Below are 27,012 nucleotides of genomic sequence, written 5' to 3'. Positions count from 1 at the left end.
GATTTTGTCTAGTTAGGCAATTGCTGATAGAACAATTAGACAGCTGGTTGAAGATTTGCATATTTTTTTCTAAATATGTCATTTTTGGCTTCATGTATTTTGTAACTCTATTGTTAGGTGCCAATATATTTATAATTATTATGTCTTCTTGATAAAAGTGTCATTATGCAGTCTGTCTTTATCTTTGGTAATATTCTTTTTCTTGAAATTTACTTCATATTGATGTTTCTCTGTAATGATAGGCCAATTTGAGGCTCGCTCTTTGTTTTCCAGAGTGTGACTGTGGTGTACCTGGATATGGTTTTTGTGTGTGTATATATTTATCCTTCTTGTGGTTGCTGATCTTTTTGAATCTATAAATTTGCCATTCACAAATTGCATTTTCATTTTGAAAATTTCAGCCGTTTTTCCTTCACATCTATTTTCTGCCTCATTCTTTCTAAGCCCTCCTTCTTAGAGTCCATTCGCATGTATTTTAGGCTTGTTGATACTGTCTCGCAGCTTCTTGGTGCTCTGTTAATTTTTTTTCCTCAATCTTCCCATTCTTTATATTGAGTCATTTCTGTTTATCCCTAGCTGACTCTTCTGTTATCTCCAAGCTCTAATTTTTTATTTCAGATACTGTCTTCCCCAGTTCTAGAATCTATGTTTTTTCCTATTATTTCTACTGTATTTTTCTGTTATTTCTGTATTTTCTATTTCTCTGCTGATATTTTGTACATTGTTACTTATTGTAAGCATGTTTTCTTTTATGTTAGGCGGAAGAGGTGGAGGGGGAGGCAGGAGAGGAAGGCATACTCGGTGTATCTTTTATTGGAAAAAATATAGGTATATTAGTTGCTTTAAATTATTGTCGGCTGAATTCCAAAATGTCTATCATCTCACGTCTGTGGCCATTGGGTCACACTTTCCCTTTTCACACTTTCGCTTTTCTCTGTATATCTAGTGATTTTGGATTATATCCTGAACATTGGAAAGGGTAGGTTGTAGAGCCTCTGGATTCTGTTTTGTTCCTCCAGGAAGTATTGGTTTTGTTTGTTCGTTTTACTTTGGCAAACTCCACTTCCCCCATAAAGAATGCCAGCTAAAATAAAATCTCTGCTTCGTTCTTTAAGTCGTTAATTGAACTGTTCAGAGTCAGCCCCATACATGCATAGATCAGGAGTGAGCCACAGATTTGGGCACAGTTGATATCAAGTTTTGTGGCACCTATTCTCTGGCTATCTGGGATTTACCCCTCACTTTCCAGTGCTGTGGTTGTGACAAACTCTTTTCTTCTTGTCCTTTAAACTTTTGAGATTTGTGGATTTCTATTTGAGTTTTAGCAGCCCTGCAGGTGTTGGCAGGGTTAGGGTGGGGGAGCTGCTTCTTTAAAAGAGCAGCAAATACCTGTTTCTTTCGTAGAAGAGTTTCTCCAGTTTGTTTGTGGTTGCTGTCTAGTATCTTTGATGTTTTGTCCGGAGATCATAGTTATTACCTGCTGGAGATTTGGATTTTAATATGAGCCTTTCTACCATTATTGGAAGGAACCTACTCTGCTCAACCTTTAAGTCATTTTTATTCTATACGCTTCCCTTCCAGCCATTCATTCTCATTCTCCCCCTCCCCTTCTCCTGATCCAGTCATTTGTTCGGTAGTTTCTCACTGTCTGGATTTTAGGAATTCCATCCATGTAGTGTCAATGTTCTTCTGTCCTCTCAGTTGCCTATAAACTGGTAATTGGATAAAATAGCTTCTTAAGATTTAGGCTTAATTTGGGGATGGGGGAAAGATCCACTGTTCATAGATTGTATGGTGTGTTCTTTTCTCAAGAGACACTTTATGTTTTCAGGGGAGAGGTTATGTTAGCTGCTGATGCTCAATGACTACATCCATTAATTAGGGATTGTAAAGTGGTGGTATTATAACTTAGTGGTTTTCCAAGTGCAGACTGGGACCTCTGGGGATCTTTGAGACCTTTTGAGAGGTACTGTAAGGAAAAACATTTTTTAATAATAGTAAGACTCAATTTGCTGTTTTTACTCCTATTTTCATGGTTGTACAGTGGAGATTTCCAGAAGCTATGTAACAGAAGCAATGAGAAATCATCTGTCTTCTATTTAACGAGGCATTAATGAAATCTGCAAAAATTAAAACAGTGCTACTCTTCACTAATTCTTTTGTTTAGGAAATATAACTATTTTCATAAATAAAAGTTATTTACATTAAGATGTAATCGTTTTATTGTTACTCTTTTTAAAGTACATTAAAGCTACTACTTAAATGTATCAGCAGATCCAGTACATATAAACAAAAATCAGAATCGTCAATATTTAACTTTTCAAAATATTTCCATAATGTTTTCAATAGTAACCAATTAGATTTTTTTTTTCCTTTAAAGAAAATATCACTATGGACTTATTTATTTGATGTGTTTCAGTCAGTTTTAGGTATTCATACTGATGCTCAAATTATCCCCTCATTGGATAATCTGTTTTTGAAACCTACTTAAAGCTTACCTCTTCTGCAAATCTTAGTTTTACTTAGAAGAGCTTTGCCTGAGTATTCTTTTTTCTGTTATTGACCTGTGACCCACCCATATATTCACAAATATTCAAAGAAAACTAAATGTTTCTTTTCTACCTCCTGCTTTATGTAGAATACGGTACAGGTTAGGTTTACTTCAGAGGCTTGTTTCACGTTTGGGCTAGTCTCTCTCCATTCCTTGGTCAATGACTACATTCCAAACCTCAGTCAACTGCCTCCAGTCACCAGGACAACCAGACAATAGAATGTCATTGCAAATGGATCACTATCGTTGAGTCCTAGATTGAACTAAATAATAGATGAGTAGTGTTTGTGTTAGAGGTGGTACACTGGATGGATGACATACCTAAAAAGCTATCAATTTAAGGAATAGTCAAGGAAATACAACCAAACAAGCTTGCCCATTCTACTCCCTTGCTCAGCTACTTGTTTTTTCTAGGTATATTCTGGAAAATGTAAAAAATGTACTTTTTGTGTATGTGTGTGTTGGGGGCTTTGGTTAATTTTTCCCTCTTGGCAAGTTTGCTTGTCAGGTTTATACCGTCTTTGGGAATGCTTTGCTTTAAGAGGCTTCACAAATTAAATTTAGAACAGTTGGAATGAAAACATTGTTGGAACTTTTTTTTCTTTTTGGGAAATAATTCTAAAGTTCATCCAATGAACAACAAATAAAACTAGCTGGGAATAATTTGTAAAACAATGAGTAAATAGGAAGTCATAAAGGAAGCCATAAACATGTAGAAAATAGTCTCAAATATCTCCCTGCAAGATACTGTCGATATAAAATAATCAAAAAGAACAGAATGTAGTATAAAGAGAGTTTATTCAAGTGCAAAGGTTGAGGACCATAGCCTGGGACACACTTCCCAGTTGTCTTAGGGAGTGCTCTGAAGAACAAAAGGGAAGCTCAAGTTTTTAAAGACAAAAAGGACAAATCAGAAGAGGGGAGCTATTACAGAAGTTGTTTGTCAGGAATTCTCATTGGTTTACACAAAGAACATTGGTTAGTGATTGGCTATACACTGTTGAATTATATAGGGTGTATGACATTATATGGCTACTTGGCATTGGTTAGTCTAGAGCCCTCATAGCAAGTGGCTTCAAGAGGTAATTATTTAGCTCAAGGGAGAGTGAGACACGAGTGCTGTTATACTTTAAATGCCCTTCTGGACCTGATAATTTAAAGGGGCTTGCATTCCTCCAATAAAAGGTTTTTGTTTCTCAATACTTATTAATCCAAGGGGGAAAAATAGTGACTTTACAATGGAGAGATCTGGCAGGTACATTTTAACTAAGTAATCAAAGATAATGTCACTAGTACTGGCACCAGTTGACATCATGTGCCTCCTGATGCACTGTGAAGGATATAACAGCACTTGACATCAGTTATGTGGTTTTCCTTTCCAAAATGCAAACATGAATTTAATAGTGAAGAAACCCAAATTAGGGAACATAGCCACCAGATAGCTGACCTGTACTCTTCAAAGATGCCATAGCCATAAAAGACAGAAAGACTAAGGAATTGTTCCAGATTGAAAGAGACTGAGGAGACAAGTCAGTTATGGATTCTGGAAGAAGAAAACCTCTTCCTTTTGCTATGAAGGCCATTATTAAGATAATTGGCTAATCTGTGGACTAGATGATATTGTAAAATGTTAATTTCTTGATTTTGATAATTGTGCTAAGATAATATAAAAGAATGTCCTTTATTTAGGAAATATACATTTAGGAATAAAAGGTTCATCATGTCTCCAATGTAAAATGATTTGGAAAAAATTTTATCTAAAGAGAATAGTAAAGCAAATGTTAACATTGGAGATCCTGGGTAAGGGGTGTGTGAGACTTCTTTTTACTATACTTGCAGCTTTTCTGTAAAATAAATTTCATAATTAAAAAAATAAGCAAAACTAAATTGTGTTTAAGGATGCATACATTTGGGGAGGATAATAAAGAAACGTAATGAAGTGATTACCATAAACATTTAATAGAAAATATAGCCAACATCTGCATTTAACATATGCCTGCAGGAGGACTTTATAAACTAAAAGCAATGGAAGAGATCACAAAGTAAAGACTGATAAACTTAACTAGGTAAAACCTGGAGACTTGTGAAAGATATAACAGAATTAAAAGGCAGCAGTTAGTTGTTTTACCCTGTAAATTACATCATCTCAGTTTGAGAAAGTAGGGCAGATGATAATCTTTCTTGAAACTCCTGTGACTTCACTAATAATAAATCTTAAATTCATAAAGTTCTTTGTAATTTACAAAGCACATAAATAGCATATGCTCATGCTTCTTGCTGAAAGAAGAAAGGGGGAAATCTTCCTGCCCTGGGAAAACTGCAAAACACGACACACACACACACACACACACACACACACACACACACACACACACACACACACACACACACACACGGATCCCCTCTCTCTCAAGAAATTGAGTTAAGGTTCACAGAGGCTGTATTCAAATGATGAGTCATTGAACTGAAAAGGTAGTATGTAGTGGGCCATGTGCAGGCTAACAGGTGAACAACAAAAAAGTTGTTCTGAGATAATAAGCAAGAGCAGGGACTAGACATCATATGAGAAGCAAAAATGATAAACTGTTGGTGTTGGTGGAGGGGTTAGTTTAGAGGGGTCTTCAGAGACAGGCAGTCAGACTGCCTTGGTCCCAGATGGCTTCCTGTTTGCATTCCTGGTTCCCATGAGGTTTTTGTTTTGTTTTCGTGGAGTGTTGGTGTGTGCTTTCTACAGACCTGTTTCATCTGAGCTAGTATAGTTGGGTTTGGGTTCTTTGTAACCCATCTGGAACACAATTCCATCGGATAAAGTCTGTGAGTTGTTAAGTGTAGTAAGTTGTGGAGATGTGCTGTGAGTTGTGTATACTGCCTTCTACTAAGTCTTCACATTAGGTCTGAGTTAGAGTTATTGGTCTCCTTTACAACACACAGATACTTGAAGTAAGTTTTCTAACTAACAATTTCCATTGCATTTCATTTCTTTCTAGTGTTCTAAATATTTGCTTCTTTCTTTTAATTTCATTTGTGAGCTTTCCTAATCCCTTTCCAAATTTATTTTTTCTCTTTTTCTCTGTACTGAATAGTTATTTACAAAATAAGTGTTAAATACCTATTAATCTTTCATCAAACCTTACTCTGGTACTTTTTTTCCTATATTCTCAAGTGAATTGGTATGTTAAATTAGCTCTTAGATAGTCCATGCTCTTGGGAAGTTCTTCCTTCACGAAAAGGCTTCCTTCATTTTATGCCCATTTCTGGCATATTCCATTATTCCTTGTGCATATTGTAATACCTGCCTCTAAAACAGGTTTTTATTATCCTATTTAAATTGTTAGGGGTTGGCAAACTTGTTCCTTGAAGGATTTAGATAGTAAATATTTTAGGCTTTTCGGGGGCCATGAGGTCTTTGTTGCAATGATTCAATGCTGATGTAGCCGAAAGCAGTCCTAGATAATAGGTAAGCAAGTTGGCATGGCTGTGTTCCAAGAAAACTTTATCTACACAGACTGGCCCAGATTTAGCCCAGTTTGCTGATCCTTGGCCTATACATGGTGTGAGAATTTGCATCAGTGATACTGTTATTTCTGCATAAATAAGTTGGGAAGCTAAATGTTCTCAGTCAGCATGTAAATTATAGAACAAAAGAAAAAAGGTAATTTCTACTGTGCATACATTTCAGGGCTATTAAGGAAGTTTCTTTCACTCATGTACCACATATTAAGTGCCTACTATGTGTCAGGTATTGAGCATACAAATAGTGTTGAATCAGAGCGGAGTTTCCTGCTTCATGAAAATTAATTTGAAAATTGTGAGATAAAGGGTATGAAAGTAAATAATGTGAGACTATATAGCTGGGATTTGGTGTGGCGGTTATTGCCCCTTTGGGTTGCATGCTCAGGGAAGATGTTCTAAGGCCAGTGTGGCTGGAAAGGGTGATGATATAAGATTAGTTTGGAGAGTTAAATCAAGGGTCAGATTCTGTTGGGCCTAGTAGGCCATGATGAAGAATGTGATTTTTAAGGAAGCCATTATAAGGTAGTTATTCTTAAAGTAAATAAAAAACAAACTTAGGATAAAATAAATAAGTTGGATTTAATATCTCACAAATCTGATATTCTCTTACCTGTCCATTTATGTGGCTGGTTCACAAAGGCACTTATGTCTCAGTGATCTGCACTGTGACTTGTTTGCCTGTTTTTAGTAACTAAATTGTTTATGTTCTAATTCTTTTGAGCACATTTTATAAAACCAAATGTTAAGATGGAATATGCTATGTAGTTCCTAAGAAGATATATAAATGAGGATTTATCAGTTTCTCTTGTTTTAGTTTCCGCAAGTATCATTCAATTTATGTATTTTTGAGATATACCATCACTGAGAAATCATCTGGTCATGCTGATGTAGGCTGGATAGGTATAGGAAATGGTGATAATGTACCTGTTTTTCCAGTATTTAACTTGAGTCATGTTATATATTTGAGATAGTTTTTGATTGTGGACTTTTTCTCCCTTGTTTCTTCATTTTAGGGTAAAATAATATGTTGATGATAGAATTTTGTATAGGTTCATGATAACCATTTTCTGTATGTTAATCTGTTCAGTTTTTCTGCTTTCAAAAGTGGGTATTAATTACTTATTCATGAGATTTTTAATTTTTAACTCTCCAATTATTTGTTCTTGTGCTTTATGGGGAGTATTATTAAATGCTGTGATTATATCTTACATATGGAAGGAGACTGTAATCCTCCATCTCTACTAAGGAGAGAAAGGACAAAAAAATGTCTGAAATCTGGTTGGATGTCTATTGATTGGCTTAATGAAAAAAGATTCTCTAATTCCAGAGCATCTGTACTTTCCTTATTCTATGTCTTTCTACTTAGGGGTTGCAAGCAGAATCATTTCACATTGTTTATTCTTTTTATGAAAATAAAGTTTAGTCTGAATAAAGGTGACTATGGCGGGGGTGAAGAGAAAACTTCCCCTTTCCCCCGAAAGTTCAACTCACAATTAAGGCAGATTAATAAGAAAAGATGTTTATTTACTGTGCTCATGGGGAGAATCACAGAGTTATTACCTAATATCCCAATGGGATCCAGATATTTTTATAACTTCCTTTTAGAGGGGAGGGGGAGATGAGGAATATAGATAATTCTGTTTAGGGGCAATAAATGTATGCTAGGGAGGATGAATGGATGTGGTAAGCAGATTGACTTGTAAATGATTCTCATTGCAAATTAACCTTGAGAGACAGATATTATATTTAAAATGATTTGGACCAGTTCTGGTTACTTTCTTGATCTTTTCTCCTGCAATATAGTGAGATAAGAGGAAAGGGAAGGGAAGACCATTGTTCTTTTGGTGGGTCTGTCTGGTTTATGCAGATAGAAAGCCCCCTAAGGGCCTTTAATTCAAAATACTCTTTATACCAAAGAGTCATATTTTGGCATGAAGTTTCCTAAGCTCCTTCCTACTGTCTATTTTGCTGTCACTGAAAGGATCACAAAGCTATAATATGTGATCTCTGCCATCATCTATTCTTTCTCAAGCCTTATGTAACACTGTTTCTTGCCTTTCCTTTTTTTATATGAGTATTTGGGAATGAGTATGAAGTTTCCTATTTTTGGTATTCATAATTGAGTTTATTAAATTGCTTGCCCTGTATATAGTATTATTGTGATTTGGGTACTGTGCTGCATAGCTTCCAACTGTCCTTGTAGCTCTAGTCTTTACCATGCTCTGGCTCTAGGCAGCTGGTCTGTCCAGGTACACAGTTGGGCTCCTTTGTCCCCTGGCTCCTGGTTGGGTTCAGCTCGATAGGGAATCTTATCAATAGATCCAAGTAAAGGAGAGAGGTTTAGGATATTTACTTTCTTGGCTTCTTCCTGTGGGATTTCTACAGCCTGGCTGCATCCTTTCATTGGAAATTTGCAGCTCCTATCAGGCAGCCCTCTTTGTTTTAAGGTTTTGCTGACCTTTTTCTTTCTTTGTGCCTTTACTGCCTGGGCAGTAGTAGGCCCCTACTGTTAGTAACCCTGGGATACTACATTCTCACTTGTGGTTTCATTACAGCCTACCTATGCTTTGTAATAGTCTCCTTATTAAACTTTCTTCAAATTACCCAAATTGAGTGTGCCATCTGTTTCCTTATGGCAACCCTGACTGATAAAATAGGCTTAAAAATATTTTAGATTCTGTCAGTGGCTATTATTATAATTCTAAAGTATATTAGCACTAGAATAAGGAAAAAATTACTCTGATAATTTCATGAATTTATTCTGTTGGCTGGTGTGATTTTATTTTTAATTCCTCCTTGAGATCTGGTTTTGAGTATTACTGATCTGTTTATTGAACACTTAATATGGCACAACCCTTTGCCTTAAGCATTATGGGGAATCCAGAAGTAAATGAGACACATGCTCAATGGTTCTAATACAAGGTGGATTGAAATGAGTTTCCTGCAAGAGGTACAGAGTGCTACAAGAGGAGGGGGAGAGTGTTCTGTCAAGACTGCTTTCATTCTGTTTGCAGCAGAAACGCACTATTTCCTGTGTTCTGTGTCTGCAATAGAAACCCACTGTTTCCTGTGTTCTGGTGAGACCTCCCTTCCCAGTCTTTGCTTATCTCATCTCTCCATAACTCATCACTGCAAACCACTTAAGGGACCAGGCCCAAAAGTAATATAGCTATTACTATTTGAAATCACTATGTATATCTCTTCTCAGTGTAAAACATATATTAATTCATTAAACCCACTCAACCTCCCTGTGGTAGGTTTTATTATTTATTTGTAGTTTACAGATGAAGAAAAATGAATTTGCTCAAGTCAGACTGCTAACAGAGTTGAAATTCTAACTTAGGCAGTCTGATTCCTTAGTCCAGGCTCATTAACTACCACAACCACCACCTCATTCCATACTTAGACCTGATTATCTACCTCCTCTCAAAGAGATCCTCACAACTAATTCCATTATGTGTTCAGCCCTTGCAAATGATGGCTTTTCTAGGTGGTGTTCTTGCTCGTCAGTGCTGTTTTTAGTCCCCCATCCCCATGCTCCTCATGTCAATAGATTTTATCACCTCTTGTGTTTTTTTTGTTGCAGTGGTACCAATCAGTCCCCCTCATTCATTATAGATATTAGCACCTTAAATACTATCTTTTTCCCAGGAATGTTCACCATTTTGGCAGTCCCAATATCCACATAAATAATCCACGTGGCCTCTTGAATTCCTTGATCTCTTCTCTCCAGTGATCCTTCATACCATTTTGGACTTTTTATTTATTGATAACTATATCTTCTCTTAGATTTCAGTTTCAGGCATCCAATTCTGTGACCGCCACTGATCTCTCTTCCCAGCTTATTCTCTCTAATACCCAACTCCAACAATTTTGGGACAGTCATCAGGGCCTCCATTTCACTGACCTCCATTCCTTCATTTTGTTAAACCTCTGTGTTGTCCATCACCCTCATCATGTCTGCATTTTTATTAACCTAGCTTAGATACATGGTGTGTTATTATACAATTCCTGATGTATTCTACCTGATTAAAGCCAACATTCTGTCTACTTTGTACCTAAACAGCCAGATGAGACCAGAGAAAAAGCTACTCTTCTGACTAGTTTCACTGTAAAACTATTCATGGCCACAAGTCTTCAGTGCTATGTGCAGCCTTAGTTGATTCACTCTTTTCAAACCTTGAAAAACTTTCCCTTTTAAGTTGATGGTGTTTATTATTTTACTAAAAAACAAAAAAGCTAGAAAAGAGACTTTATACTCTCCTTCCTATTTGCAAATGTACAAGCCTGAAAGAGAGCAATTTTAGTAGAATGTTGGGAGCAACAACTTTTCAGGGACTAAAATGTGAGTAGTTCATAAGGAGATAGACACTGACGTTTTCCCAGCTGTGTCACTGGAATGCTGGCTCTGTTAAATGAATCTTGCCTAATAACAGGTTCACTGGCTAAATTTGGGAAATGCCAAAAACTATATATAGTCTGAATCTATCTACCTTTCTATCTATATCTGATGTTCTGGTACAGAGACAAGGAGAGATAAATAAAATTATAGGTAGAAAGTTCGTTGGCCTAGATTTTACTAAAGCATTGGTTTTCAGACTTTAGCCTACTTCAGAATAACCTGGAGGGCTTGGTAAAACACAGAGTGCTGGGTATCACCTAGAGGTACTGAATTCATAGGTCTTGGATAGCTCCTGAAAATTTGCATTCCTGACAAGTTCTTAGGTAACAGTGATGCTGCTGGTCCAGGGAATTGGGGAATCACATTTTGATAGCCACTTGAGAAAGAATTCAACTGCCAAAAGTGTCAGGAATATATAGGATTTAGAGCAACACAGGAAATATCTGCTGTGGGGTAACAAATGTAGTAGGAAATCAGAGCTGATTAATAACATTGAGAAACTTCAACAGTGAGAAAGCATGAATTTGTAGTGGCCCCAACCAGCTATTTTTAATGACTTTCTCTACCAGTTTGACCTGTCAGAGAGCAGGAACCAGAACCACAGTAGTTAGTACAGAATTTTGTGTGAATCAAATATCTATAAAGTTTACCATCAGGCCCTCTGTCTTTGCTATGTATTACCATTATGAATGCCAAGATGGCAGCTCTGTGATCTGTTTGCAGTCAGCCTGTCTCCTTCATTTTATTTATTTATTTGTATGCTTGTTATTTATTCATTTATTTTCAGTTTTAAAAGTTTTATAATGGTAGTTAGTAGGGGCTTTGAAATGCAGAGACTAAATGTTATAAAGTGTCCTTAACTAATTTGATCATTTACAGTTAATAGGTCTATGGCTTTGGGCAGATCACAACCATGTCTCGTTTTCTCACTTGAGAAATTTTAAAATAGAAAAATTAGAAACTTCCAGTCCTCTCTTTATGAATGTAATTGTAAAGCCACAGAATGTTTAAAAATTACATTTTGGAAGAATTGTTAGTTAGGTTTTTGCTTAAGGAGAGTCCCATGTAGTTGTTTCTAAGTGCCTAAATATTTATTGGACAAGCTGGGCCTCTTCAAGATTCATAGTATTTCTGGCAGTAAGTTGTATTACTATTCCTGAATGTCTGTACTGGTCAGGCTTTGCCACAAAAATATTTTTATAATGGGATTGTGGCTTACGCTAGGCCTTACATGTGTCAATTGTTTCTGCCTTATGACTTTATCTGCACTGAGCTTGGAGTAGAAGGGAACCAAAAGAAATGTTTTGGAACATGTTTTTCTGTCCTTCCTCTTGTGCAGATTTCCTGTCTTTCCTCTTATATCTCCCTTACCCAGTTCAGTAGTGAGCAGGTAAGATTGAGAAGGATGCTTTTCCTTCTCTGATTTCTTAAATATTTGCTGGGCTTTTTGAAACCAGGTACTATGTTCTTTTCACAGTGTCATAATTGGTTATTCTTTAAAATAATATAATTTTGGAAACTTGTGTCCTTGTTTTTGATAATTTTACTGAAGAATACTTGACTACAGTAACTTGTGCATATTTAAAGTGCACAATTTGGTAAGTTTTGACTTGTATACACCATGAAATCACCACCACAGTAACAAGATAACATACATTTTCATTATCCCCAAGAGTTTCTTTGTGCCCCTTTGTAATGAATCCACTGATCCACTTTTTATTGCTGTAGATAAGTTAAGTTTAAAATGAATGGAATTATACAGTGTATACTTTTGGGGGAGGCTGACTTCTCTCAGCATAATGATCTTGGGGTTTATTCATGTTGTTTCTTGTAGCAATATTTCCTTTTAATTGCAGAATAGTACCTTACTTTGAATATTTCGCTATTTGTTTATCCATTCTTCTATTTATGGACATTTGAGTTATTTCCAGTTTGGGGTAATTGTCAGTAAAGCTGCTACAAATATTTGTGTACAATCTGAGTGTGGAAAAGCACTTTAGTTTTTCTTGAGTAAATACCTAGAAGTAGAATGGTTGGGTTATATGCTAGGTGTATGTTTAACTTTTAAGAAACTGCCTCCTTTCCAAAGTAGTTGTACCATTTACATTCTCCAGTTCCAGTTGCTCCATATTGTCACCAGTACATGGTGTGGTCAGTCTTTATTTTTAGCTTTTCTAAAAATATGTGGGTGTCTATGTTGTGAGGTCTCAGTGTCGTTTTAATTTGTATTTTCTACATGAAAATACAACTAAAGTTGGTGGGCTGCTTATATCTTCTTTGGTGAAGTATCTGTTCAAATGTTTTGCCACCTCTTTAAAAAAGTATTGGATTGTCTGTCTTCTTGATGATTGAGTTGTAGGATTTCTTTATGTATTCTGGATTCAAATTATTTCAAGTTCTTATACATTTTGCAAGTACTTCTTATCCATTGGTGGCTTCCTTTCTATTTTTTTTTTCTCTCTTTTTTTTTGGTAGAGCAAACAGTTTTAATTTTGATGAAGTCACTTTATTAGTATTTTTTCTTTATTTTGTGCTTTGTGTCCTATTTCAGGTGTGCATCACTTTATTTCTCTTCTGATTTTTCTAAAAGGTTAGAAAAATCTCAGATTCTCATTTTTTAAGTTATTGGACAGAAAAAGCATAGGAGACTATAAAGCTAGAGTTGTATCTGCCTTGTATTTGTATTTATTATTGTTATATTTTACTAGAAATTGTTTATGATTCTACTACTTCTGTCTTTTTGATTTTTTTTTTTTAACTTGTTAAAGGGCCTGTAAAATTGCCCTTACCCATAAAACAGAGGTTCAGTTTCTCTTTTATTGGTAAGGCAACTGAGGTTCATACAGGTTACATGACTTCTAATGGTTTATAATTTATGATCATGCAGAGACCACAGAAAAACTCAGGTCCTCTCAATCCCATTTCACTATTCATTTCCCTATGAAGTATTTTTCCTTATGATTCCGTTGCTCAAATTTTACTGTATTCTACAAGATATTAAAATAAATTTAGTCCCTTCATTTCTGATTGTAATAAATATCCTCATTCAAAGCAATATCATTAAAATTACTAAGTAGGTAGTTTTCTGGAGAAATAATTTTTCCTTAAAATTTCATTAAGTGAAGATACTGAATTTAACACTTTCTTTTTTAATTCTTTTCCAAGGTCTGTAAACAGATTTGGCTAGGATTATTTGATGATAGATCTTCAGCAATTCCAGACTTCAGGGATCCACAAAAAGTGAAAGAGTTTCTACAAGAAAAATATGAAAAGAAAAGATGGTGAGTGAATAGTTTGTATTTAGAGTAAAGCCTCCCCAAATCACATTAATTATAGGTAAGGTTAGTCTGACACAATGAAGGACAGAAGATAGGAAGGAAGGAACTAAATAGGTAGATAGGTAGGTAGCCATGCATTATCCTTTGGCTTTTTATTGGATTTGGTTACCAAAAACATTACTTCCTACTTTATCTTTTTTCTTTTTTCTCAAACAGGGCTGCTACAAAACTTCTACTTTATCTTATCTGCCTAGTAGCAGCCTTTTAAAGATATTTATCAGGCCTTCTACCATTTTTGAAAACTTAGGGGTCCTTCCTTCTAACCCTTTGTAGTCCTGTTATCTTTTGTAGACATTTTTAGACCTACTAAGCCTTCTTTTAAAATCTTTGTTCATTTACCAAATATTTATTGAGTAATATCTTCTATATACTAGGCATTATGCTGAAGCTCTGGTGTAGTAATTACTTAATTGTATCCTGCAGTAAGTTTTCGTTCAAAATATCTCTTACTTCTCACCTAATAAATCAGTTTACTACCTGGTTAAGAAGGGTGTCTTAACCCTTCCCTATCCCCCTGACTAAATCCATCAGATATTAATTTTTTAAAAATAATTCCAACAAGTTATACATACAGTTAGCCCCTAAAGCAGAGCAGGGACTGTATCTATAGAGCTAGTGTTCCACTAACTTGGGCTCTTCATTTTTAGCTATATGAGCACAATTTAAATATAGCTAAGACTTATTAATTATGAAATCTTTGGTTGTTTATCAGTATTGAACAGTGTATGTTTATTTCTTGAGAAGTTAAGAAGATGGGTCAGAGAGTCACAAATAGAGAGAATAGATAATGGGGAAGTAAACAACCTCTTATTTCCCTGAAGAACTGTATTATAACCCAGAGAATGATATATTCAGAGCCTGTTTTGGTCTTGAGGGAACTCTTGGCTGTGGTTTATGGGAGAGAGGTCTTTACCTTCATTCAGTGAGCACGTTAGCTGTGACTTCTATGCTCTGTCGAAGTTTGTATTTCTATTGCTCTCTAAAATAGACTGCTTTTTGTGAGACAAGATTAGCCAGGGCTATATGCAGCTGCACTAGAGACATTAGGTATGAATACAGATAAAAATTCAGCAGGAAAATTTATGTTCAGAAGGGAAGAAACTATTAGAAGGTGAGATGATTTTTATAATATAGTATAATAATTATATATATAATATATATTAAATATATAATCATTATATGTTACAATATAGTAGTAGCATAAATGATTCTTTTAAAATGAAAAGTATAATATTCCTTTTATCATTTTAATTCTTAATTTTCTAGACCTTCTGTCTTGTAGGTAATTCTGTTCTCCTTGCATAACCCTAACCTAATTTTTGGTTTTCTCAGTTGTGTTATTTTTACCAGTTGAGAAAGTTAGTTTGATTAGGGCTTAGCTGGGATTTTAGATAGGTTAGCTCTAGCTATCAAGAGAAAAATAAGTGTGAATAACAGTTGATAGAATTAAAACCATAGATCACATTTATAACAATATATTATTAATTCAAACTATAACCCAAATAACTAGAAACCTCCAATAATTATAATTTGTTTTAAATTTTTCGTTACTGAGAAACAGGATACAAACTTTTAAGTGGTTAATGGAGGGGAAGGGTGACCATCATTCAAGAGAGCCAGGACCTGTACATTTTTAATCTAAACTCTTGCACACCTCTAACATTTAACCAGGAAGCAATGAAATGGGTTTTTAACATGGTGTAAGCACTATCCAAATGCTGTCTCCCTAAATTACTCACTGTAGGGAAACTATATTTAATAGCGCTGATGCTGTTGTTATCCAGTGGGATTTTGAAATTGTTCTTTTGACCAGTTCTCAAAATCACTTCCTATATTATACAAGGTTAGCTCCTTTGTCAGATGAGTCTGAACCAATAACTATTACCTGGTTTTATCTTTTGATAAGACTTGGCAATACTGAAGAATTTTATCATCAGTGGTATGCCAAATTATGGGAAAGCATAATTTTGTATATTCGTTCTCATGTCTGTTGTCCTTTTTCCCCCTCATTGAAAAAGAGCAATTTTACTATTTGTGATTGTTATGTAGTTTGATAATAGCTAACACTTATGTAGTTAAAGCCTGTACCGGGAATTGTTCTAAGTGCTTTACAAATGTTAACTTGTTTAAGCCTCACAACAACCCTATCTCCATTTTATAGATGAAAAAATGGAAGCACAAAGAGTTGAAGTAGTTTGCCCAAGGTTTTATAGATGTAGAGTGGTAGAGCTGGGATTTGAACTCTCTCTTGGAATAGGGTCTTAACCACTCTTATTTTTCTACTTCCCCCACCTGCTTGATATGAGGGGTCAGAAGGAGGGTAGGAGAAAACCCAGAATTATAGAGAGTGGAGGCTGCCACATAATCCTACCCCTTAAGGTTAGCGTTGATAATATTTGGTCATTATATCGTTACTGCCTGTCTTTCCTTCCTTCAGTCCCCTGTTCCCATGAATCCTGTATTTACATGACTGAGATCAAACCTGAAAGACCTGTAAAGTTTTATGGGCATCTTTCCTCATCAAAGCTGAGTAGCTATGTAGTATTATGTTATACAAAGTTTAACATAGCCCCTTTAAACATTTTTCTCCTGATAGATGTTGGGTTTATTTCCCAGTTTTTTTGAAATTACAGAGTACTGTGGTAACATCCATGTGTACGTGTATCTATGTATACCCATCCAATTCTTAATGGTGAGTTTCTGGAAGTGGTACTTCTGGGGCGGGCACAGACCATACCTATTTATATATTTTGATAGATAGCAATAGAACACTTGTAAAGTTCATGCTCAGATCAAACATGAATGAAACCTTAATTTGCATTTTTGTTAGCTTATAAGTGTTTTCATTTCTCTATCTCCTATGAATTGCTTCTTCTGTCCATTTTAAAATGGGATTGTTGATCTTACAGATACGGGGTTTTTTTTGCTGATCATGAAACAATGAAGATTATTCTTATTGATATAATAGGCCTTTATATTTTAAGCTATTAACTATAATAAATGTTTCCCTACCATCTCATCTGTTTCTAAATGTTATTTATGATCTTAAGATATTTTTGTTTTTAAAAATTAAAGTATGGTATTAACTACTCATCATGATGATTAACTGTAGGTCTTTTGTGGTTTAAAAAAACCAGTTATATTGTATTTATTATCTTAGAAAAATCATAAGTAAATAATTGAAACACTTTTGGTGGTTAGTCTTTATTACTCTTTCTTTGAGTATTGCAATTAAGTGTAGTCTTAAGCTGTCAATTCTGAGTGAGAGGGTTTTCAGATAAGATTAATGTTGAAGCAGTCTTTTACAAAATTAGAATTGAACATATCATTTTTTAGTATAGAATTCCCTACATTTTTCTTAGTTAACGGATTTTCACTTGTTTTAGGTATGTCCCGCCAGAACAAGCCAAAGTGGTGGCATCAGTTCATGCATCTATTTCAGGGTCCTCTGCCAGTAGCACAAGCAGCACACCTGAGGTCAAACCACTGAAATCTCTTTTAGGGGATTCTGCACCAGCACTGCACTTAAATAAGGGCACACCTAGTCAGGTGAGTAGTCTTTAAATCTTTGTAGGGACTTCTACTTAAGGGGGATTGAGTATCAAGAATTTGAGAATTCTTTAATTCTTGTACGCCAGTAGCATTATGTCCTCATGGTTTATAATACATTAAAAGATTGTTGGTTAAGTGGTTGAAATGTGTATATTTTTGTTCTTTTTGCTGTTGCTGATGAGCTTGACTTCTCTGCAGCTTTCTGAAGGTATATAGGAATGTTGCTGTAGCTACCTGTCCCACAGTATACAGTTAGTAAAACATGCATCTTTGGTGACCATCACAGAACAATATAGCTTCTGTGATGTACTTTACAGGAAGAGATTTCTTAGGCAGTAAAATTTCCCCACATGCCTGATTGTGAAGCATGTTTAACATTGAAACACAGGTGGGTTTGCATTGTACCTTATTCTAAAAAAGTGTTTTCGTAAGTTGGCACCTAAAGTTTGTACTTCTGTACTTCATTGTAGTTGACAGAGCTATGACAGATCTGTTTCTGTGCGACGTTGCAACCTCTATATAAGAATGGTTCTGAGGGTGTAGTACGATGGATTAAATCATACCGTTTTTAGTAACACACACTAGGACTTCTGGATAAATTGCTCTGTTTACCCAAAAAGTTTGAATGAAAAAATGAAGAGAGGGGTTAGGTTAGCGTACAGTAACTCTTCCTGTGTAAATGTGTTTCAAGTTTGGTGAATTGAAGATAGTTTTATATTAAAATTTTGCTGATCTGACTTGGAAAATCTATAGATAATATGTGGTTTATAGTCCCCAGTTGTAGGTCGCTCTCAAGGGCAGCAGCAGGAAAAGAAGCAGTTTGACCTTTTGAGTGATCTTGGCTCAGACATCTTTGCTGCTCCAGCTCCTCAGTCAACAGCTACTGCCAATTTTGCTAACTTTGCACATTTCAACAGTCATGCAGGTAAGTGTTTTCTCCCAAATCTTTTGCCAGGGCTGTGTATGAAGCACCAAGAAACATCCATTCTTTATTAAACTTAAGTATGTGTAAACATGTTCTGTTGAGGCTGTTTGGTTACTCATAACCTTTTTTCCCCCACCTATAACTGTTAACGTATAATAGGGAACCATATAACTGTGGTGCTTTTTAATCACAGAGAAGGTTTTATTTTATGTCAGATATTGACATGACCTCTTTCCACAGAAAAATGGGGAAGGCTTTAATGTATAATCCTTTTTACCCCTTTATTTTGAAAAATTACAGATATTCAAAAGTGCCTAGATAATATAATCTTTAAGTCACTCATGGCTAATCTTACATATCATTCTACCCACTCACTTTTTATTGAAGGAAATTTTTGACGTAGTATTAGTTTATTCTTAAATATTATATATCTTTAAAACAGAAGGGTTTTTCTTTGTTAAACATAACCACAGTAGTATTGGCGCTCCCTAAATAATAGTTGTAATAGTCAGTATTTGAATTTTCATTCCAAAAGTTTTTTCCACAGACACACACACACGCACGCACGCACGCATGCACGTGTGCATACTCGTACATACATGCATACATATAGTTTGTTTGAATCAGATTTCAAATAAGGTCCATACATTACAATTGTGAGATATGTCTCTTTGGTCTTAGTCTATAGGTTCTTCCTCCATCGCTTTTTATCTCCTGTATAATTTTTTGTTAAAGAAACTAGGTTATTTGTCCTATAGAGCTTTCAGTAGTCTGAATATGTTGATTGCACTGCTGTGGTACCATTTAACAAATTCCTCTCTTTTTTGTATTCCTTGTAAATTGGTTGTTGGATGTAGAGGCTTGATCAATTACAACTTCGTTTCTAGGGGGGTTGTGGCTAGGGGACGTGCCTGCTATAATACTTAGGTTTTAAGAGGCACATAATTTTGGATTGTCTTCTCTTTTTGTAATGTTAGCTGTTGATGCTCAGTGCCTGGGTTCACTATACAAAATGATGATATTCTAAATTTATTCCATCATTTATCAGGTAAAATACTTACTTAAAAATCTTTGATTATCCCGAGGCATGATTTGTATAGGAAAGTCAGAATACATGATTTATTTTTTTCAATCAGATATCAGAATAATGAGTTGATTTCCTAGCATTTTCAGTGGTGACTTTTTCCCCCTTTAGTATCATTATAACTTCATGGATTTAAACATTTGCTACATCTCAATTTGTTGTCATTATTCTTATTAGTGCTCAGATTATCCCATTTTTGGAATAGGAACACCTTCAGGTTGGTTCCTGAAGATGTAACTCTGTTTTGATAACTCTTGTAGTGTTTGAACAACCAGCACCCCACTCCATTCCCAGATTTAACATGTTTGTTAAAAGAATTTAATGCACTGCACCAGAAATTACAAATTATGGAGTTTTAGTTTGTTAAATATATAAACCTTGCAGGGTTACTTAGGTAATATTTAAAAATTTATTATTGAAATGTAGATTTAGTCATTTGTCTCTCCTTAATTGTAATGGCAACAGTCTAATGGACAGGGAAGTGGCATAATGTTGGGTAAACATGGACTTTGGAGTTGGGACGACCTGGGTTCAAATGCCGACTTTGTCACTTATTATCTGTACCTTGGCAAATTACTTTTCTAAATTTTCTATTCTATAAATTGGCTTTGACAACTTTCTAAGTGGTAGGTTCAGATGAGGTGTTGCATTTACAGGGTTTAGCATCTAAATATTGTTTTTCTTCTCTCTTTTTCACATCCTCCACATATATGTATGTGTGTTTGTGTGTATTATATATTATACACATACACACTTATGTATGTGTATTTATATGTATACCTATGTGCATTTAACAAAAAAGATCATAGTTTTTTTTCTGCTTTAATCTTTGGATCTTAACTAAGATTCCCCCAATGGTTTAGATTCATTTCCTAACAGCTTGGTACTATTTTGAGTCTTTACAGTTACTTATTTATGCTTAAACAGTCTAAAAGCATACATTGTACTTATACTGGAAATATGTGTGGAAATGTTAAATACTGTATGGGTGATTCAAAGCATATCTGTTGGAGAAGTTTGCTGAGGGCTCCCAGTTTGTATCCTATGGTCTCTCTGTTTATCTTCTTGTCTCATGAGTATCTGTTTCTCATTGAAGAGGAAAGACAACTGTCAGCAACACTCAGTCTCATTAACTTGGTGTCTTGAATTCCAAACTGAATTGATTCCTTTGTATTTTTTGAAATATTATTTAAGAAACATCTTTACTATTTTGTAACATTCTGTTTAGTTTAGATTTTCTTTGTACAGAGATTGCTCAAGGGTCCAGATATTAATTTTTGTATTATTGAATTTATTACAATTTAATTTTCAAGTTGTGTTTTCTAAAGTTTCATTCTGTAGCACTTATAACTAATTGTTGAAGATAGCAAATAGATTCAGTACCTAGAAGTAAAAACTGGTACAAGTATAATACTACAAAGCCATTTCTTGCCATATCGAATAAGTATTTGATTAATGTGTTGGGACCTGGTTGGAAAACACTAGGAAAATATAAATGTGATAAAAAATGGGCTTGACTAACCAAATAGTTTGTGTTGAACTGATTTTTTTTCCTTGATGGTGTTTAAAACATGTTAAATGTAGATTTCCCCCGAGATGTTCCAAATTTAAATTAAATGTATTAATAGACTGGGTATTATTATCTACTACCCATTCATATAAGCTATGAACTTATATGAGTTATGAGCTATAAACTAGCTTAGGGACCTAATTCCGATTTCTGCAAGGGACAAATGTATTTCATTTGATGTTCTCAAATGTACAATTAAATTGTTAAAAAAAACGTAGGAAGTTGCCTTTTGGAATACTGGTTGAGTATCCCTTACCTGAAATGCTTGGGACCAGAAGTATTTCAGATTTCAGATTTTTTTTTTTTAATTTTGGAATATTTGCATTATATATACTTTACCAGTTGATTATCCCAAATCTAGAAATCTGAAATGCTCCAGTGAGCACTTCCTTTGAGCATCATGTCATTGCTCATAAAGTTTCTGGTGTTGAAGCATTTCAGAAATTGGATTTGGAATGTTCAACCTGTATAACCAACTCTAAATTTGAGAACTTCCTCTATCGTGTTCTCTATTCATTTAGTTTATGGTTACATTATCTAGATGTTATATATTTTGGCCTAGAACTTATGTCTTTTAGTGGAACTTTCTTCTTTTTAGCCTAGTATTTCAAAACCCTTAAAGAATTTACTTCTGTTCACTCAGAAGTTATAGAATCACAGTGGTGGGTTTGTAAGTTGAAATCATCTAATGAGTACCCCCGTTTTGTTGTTAGAGAACTAGGAGAGCCAGAACAATTGAAGGACTTGTCCAAGGTTATATAGTTACTTACGACAGGATGGAATTTTCTGATTGCTGGTATTCTTGGCAATACAAAATGATAACTGTAGTACATTATTGTTTAATCTTGTATAGATATTCTAAAATTATTTCTCAAAAAATTCATTTTTTAATTTATCATTTATCCATTAGTATTATTTTTATTTTCTGAAAAGGAAATTTTTAGCATATAAAGAAGTTGCATTTTGTCATGCTAAGTAAAAACAGTGACAAATGATTACAAGATATTCAGAAAATATAGCAGTTAACATTGTTAAGCAGTAAGCAGCCTTTTAATTTAGGTACTTCTGTACGGTGTTTGAGAGATAGGGAAAACATGATGTTTAAAAAAGGTTTTCAAGCGTAAAGTATGAGCAGTGATACGTAGAGCAGTACCCCATATTTCAGAGCACAAGAAGGAAAGTGGCACAGGTACCTCTTAAAAGGGGCACATTTTGTTTAGGTACATTTTCTCCCTTACTATAATGCCCTTTCAGATATATACAAAACAGTAATTACATAAAATGCCCCACATTTTCCTGGTTTTCTTCCTAGGATAATGTTTACTATGTTCCTTTGTTAGTGGAAGAATTTTTTGTTTGTAACTTTTTCCTGATTTTCTTTGTAAAATAATGTTAAATATGTTGTTTTGTTAGTAGAAAAATTTTTTGTCTAGTAACTTTTTCTTTTTTTTTGATCTAGTAACTTTTTTTGGTTTCTTCACAAGTAGAATACATGTTCATTGCAAAAGCATGGCAACCTCAGACAAACACAAAAATGATACTGATCTGAAATCCTATTAGAGTTAACTAAAATGCAAATTTTCTGTGCACACAGTACCATTATTTAGTTTAACGAAATTGGCAGATAAAAGTGTATCTGGAATTTATTAACTTGTTTATCTTATTTACTTTTATGTAAACATTTTTGTATAGGATTAAATATTCTTTTACATGATTTTTTAATGGCTACATATATATTCCATCATATGATGTTCCCTAATATATTTAAATGATCCCTTATTGATGGTCATTTGAGTTTCTGATTTTCTCATTTATTGTATAAAACACATTGTCTAGCTTTTAAATATAGCCGTACTCATTTATAAGATTATTTCTTTACTAAAACTTCCTAGATGTAGAATTGCCTGCAAAGAATTTGCAGTGGTTATCTTTTACTGTGTCCCTGACTTTTAACCTTTCTCTACCCACTGGACATGCTTTTCATTCTTGGCACTTAACCTTCCCTTTCCCACATACCAACCAATTTCTTATTCTCATCAATTCTCACCATATCTTCTATATAATTTTTAGCTAGCATCTGTTTTGACCTATTAAAAAAACTTATGAATTGTTTTATTTGTTTACATAAAGTTTAGGGAAGTCTAGAATTTTGCTGTTAGGTTGAAGACCAGTTGGGAAATGCAACTTGGTTTTTTTTTTTTCCTCTGAGTATGAGGTACAACTGTTATAATTTCTACTAGCTTTCATTGTTTCCTAAATTTTAATATGAGTTTAAAATGACAGGCTTCTAATAGAATGTGAATATTCTCAGCTTATTTGGTGATCACATCCTTGTTAAACATTCAGGTTTTTTTTTTCCATTTTTATGTGACCATAGTGAGACATATTTGGAAACTTAAAAAAAAAAGAGTATTTAAATTTGTGTAATCAAACCATCTTTGTACTGTTATTTTAGATACTTAGCTTTTTAGATTCACATAGCTGATTACCATTTAAAATCAGTGATTTTTTTCAGAATGTATTGTACATCTTTGCTTTAGTGTAATGCATGTATTTAGTGCTATGAATTCAGTTTCCTTTGTTAATAGAGTCACTTTTACAGTACTATTCTTGAGGTCATTCACAGGGTATTGTGTACAAATTTATCATTGTACGAAGTGTTTTTGGAAATTTCTGTACACTCTTTAGTAAATTACTTGTAATTGGGTTAAATGCTGGTAGGATTTAAAATCTGATTTCTAAATGAATTCTCTATAAAGTGAAATTTTGATACATACAAATTTTTCATAAAATTCTTAAATTCATTTGTCATGTATTTTCATTTATAGTTTTCATATTCATTAACATATGTTGTTCCTTACCATTTACAGCTCAGAATTCTGCAAATGCAGATTTTGCAAACTTTGATGCATTTGGACAGTCTAGTGGTTCGAGTAATTTTGGAGGTTTCCCCACAGCAAGTCACTCTTCTTTTCAGCCCCAAACTACAGGTAGAACTTCTCTAGTATGGTGCTTAAATGTTTACTTTAAAAAACAAAACATGGTAGTTGTAATTTTAAAAGATTACTCTAAACTTAAATTCTACAATTATCTGATTTTAAAATAGTTCTATCTTCCAAAGCTCTGGGGAAACCTGAACTCTTTATATTTTTCTATGTTCATTTGTTTTTCTGCATTCTTTGGTATGTTGTCTAATTGACAATATCCATTCCCCTCCTTTTCCTGCACATGAATCTTTTTTAAAACTCCCATGTCCAGGGCCATTAAAGTACTAAAAGTTTTTTTAGGTTCATGGAACACATTGATTTAGGTTGACATTATACCTCTGAATAAAGGAAGCTGATTGACTGCTTCGATAGAACTAAAAATGTAAATAATTTGGAGGACAACAAGCTTGGGAAGTTTTTTAAAATGTTATTAGTCAATAGTAGATTATTTAATGATGACTTTAATCAAACTTGGAAGTAGCTTTCTGTGCAGGAATTGGTCTTTAAACATTGAATACTCTCATAAACTGTACTGTTTTCAGAAACTCATTAAATCTTTATTTAGATCATTGGCTGATTTTCTTTCAACTTTTAACTCTGTGTATTGTCTTAAAGCTTTTTCTTTCAATTTTCTTTTCTTTTTTTCTTTAAAATTCATCATTTACATAATTTCTGGCTGTCCAGCATTTAGAATGCTTTCATCTAGCTGCAGTTTTGGTGAATTTACTTCAGCTTTTCCTCTCCAGGCTACTCAGAGTAAGTTCTGTTGTCAAGTAGGCATCTTTCACTACTTTGTATGTTTTTGCTATATTTCATGGGTTTTTCCAATTATAGATCGTTAATCTTTCTTTAATGATAACCCTTCATAAACTCTCACTTTTACCCTCCCTTTTCTATTATTAAACTCAAGAGTTAGAGAACATAATAGTGTATAATAAAAGAGTTAGTTGGTTTAATAATTTGAAATAAAAATTCTTTATAGAAATGTTAAAAGTTTAGTGTGTACTTTGTTCACCAGCTACTTGTAACAGATCACTTTTAAAAATACAATCATATATTACTAGCTTTAATTGAAAACAACCAGTTTTATTCCTGAAAGAGATTTTATCAGTATATACTTGTTTTAGAATGTCTAAAAAACTGATTGATAGAAAATGTTTGTGTTTTTTTTTAAATAGGGGTGTGTCCATTCTGTGTTTAAAATATCTTTAAGTTTCTTTGCTATCACTTAAATATATAACTGTCTGGAAACAGACAGGTTGTACGTAACTATTTTGATTGCTGAAACCAAGGTTTAGAAATAATAGTATCTCAAAAGTGCAGGATCCATTGGTTTTAGTCTTTTGATAGAACTTTAGGGAAACCTCTAGAATAAGAGCAGACTTCAGAGATTTAGCAGGATATGTACCACAGTGATCCTTAGGTGTATTGTACTTTATAAATATTAAAGTCAAAAATTGCTATCATGTATTATGTACTATAATTTTTATACCTGTGTGGTAGGTAGGGCATGTGTGGACATCATGGTATTGTATGCACATTAAATTGTTATGTGGAATTAAGTAATAGCTCTTCAAGTAAAGTAAGTCTAAATCAAAAGAACCATCTTTTAAGAAATTGTGGATCAAAATAATACACCATAAACATTGTTGATCCCTACTCCTGGGATTTGCTTAAACCATGTTGCTGTGAAACTACAAAAGCTTAAATCCTCCAAGTAGGATGCTTCATATCTTGTTTGCAGTCTATTTAGGGAAAACTAATACACAGTAATAGTATATAGCTGGTTGTTCTATAAAGTAACTGAATCTCAAACCAGGTAGTATGGAGGTACTCCTCCCCTAGAGGACATTCCTAACTATGTGGTAAATAATAAACATAGAAACCTATTTTCTTAAATGTTGCCAAGGCCTTGAAAATCTAGTTTCACATACTATAAAAAAGTCACACATGTAAGTTGAATGCCATTTGCCAGTCATTGATTTTAAGGATGTATGATTGCTTATAGGACACTTAATTTAGGAAAAAAGGATTCTATAGTCTGCTAAAGGGTATTGGGAAAAGTTTAAAAATTTCAAGTGTTGTGTTTATTTTGTTGCAGGTGGAAGTGCTGGATCAGTAAATGCTAATTTTGCTCATTTTGATAACTTCCCCAAATCCTCCAGTGCTGATTTTGGAACCTTCAGTACTTCCCAGAGTCATCAAACAGCATCAGCTGTTAGTAAAGTTTCAACAAACAAAGCTGGTTTACAGACAGCAGACAAATATGCGGCACTTGCTAATTTAGACAATATCTTCAGTGCTGGGCAAGGTATTAAGCTTTAATCAAAACAAATACAAATTTTTATATTAAACCGTGCTCTAAATTTGCTTGTATTTATTAAAATCTGAGGATGTTATGCTTTTCTCAGTTTTTATATAGAAATTTTGTCCACACTAACATTTCAAGTAAAATGTTTACTTGGCACACTTGGACCTGCAAAACTGAAGATGTAGAAAGTAATTTGTAAACTTTTAGTTTTAAAAGAAAACAGTTGAGAAAAATTTTTATTTTGTTTTAGAAAGCATGCTTTACTACTCTGGCTATAAAGGGCCAAGAAATCTCATTAACAGAGCTGACTGCTAGAGGGTTGTTTGGTGGTTTCTGTAGTATATTAATGTTGAGCTATTTTTGTTAACATCTTGGTGTGTTTTTTTTTTGTTTGTTTTAAAAATCTAAGATTTTACAGTATATTTTTATGCCCAGTTTTGGTTTTAAGGCCAGTAGCCTCTAAAAATGCCTGTTGCAGTGGTGAACAGCAGGGCTCTGGTGCTAGACTGGATTCTGCATTCTGATTTCTGGGCCTGTTTTTCTTCTCTCCAAAATGAGGGTGATGATATCATTGAACTCATGGAGTTGTGTTCTATACATTATTGAATGTAAGGCATTTAGAACAGTGCCCAGCACATAGTAAGTGCTCAGTAAATGTTTCTTATTGTTACTATCTCTAATTTTTTTCATGGAGAACCTTGGAAAAATGATACTTTTAATATGTTGTTCACATTAAGTTCAGCACTTCATGACTTTCTGTGTTCATTTGAATGAGGTCC

At 34.1% G+C, this 27,012-nt stretch overlaps 1 protein-coding gene across 4 annotated transcripts in view; it reads left to right on the top strand.

Moving 5' to 3' along the window:
- Positions 1–27,012, top strand: part of AGFG1 (ArfGAP with FG repeats 1) — a 62,579-nt gene that overhangs the window by 23,212 nt on the left and 12,355 nt on the right. For 3 of the 4 annotated variants that reach the window (XM_045560194.1, XM_045560195.1, XM_045560196.1), the window contains exons 3-7: positions 13,632–13,747; positions 17,191–17,353; positions 18,128–18,281; positions 23,806–23,925; positions 26,024–26,233. In XM_045560194.1, coding sequence (XP_045416150.1) covers positions 13,632–13,747; positions 17,191–17,353; positions 18,128–18,281; positions 23,806–23,925; positions 26,024–26,233 — 763 coding nt within the window. The remainder of the gene's footprint in view (positions 1–13,631; positions 13,748–17,190; positions 17,354–18,127; positions 18,282–23,805; positions 23,926–26,023; positions 26,234–27,012) is intronic. The other variant, XM_045560197.1, reaches the window with a different exon arrangement.

The sequence above is a fragment of the Lemur catta genome, chromosome 8 (assembly GCF_020740605.2).
Source record: "Lemur catta isolate mLemCat1 chromosome 8, mLemCat1.pri, whole genome shotgun sequence".
Lineage (NCBI taxonomy): Eukaryota > Metazoa > Chordata > Mammalia > Primates > Lemuridae > Lemur > Lemur catta.
This window is presented reverse-complemented; position numbering and strand designations above follow the sequence as displayed.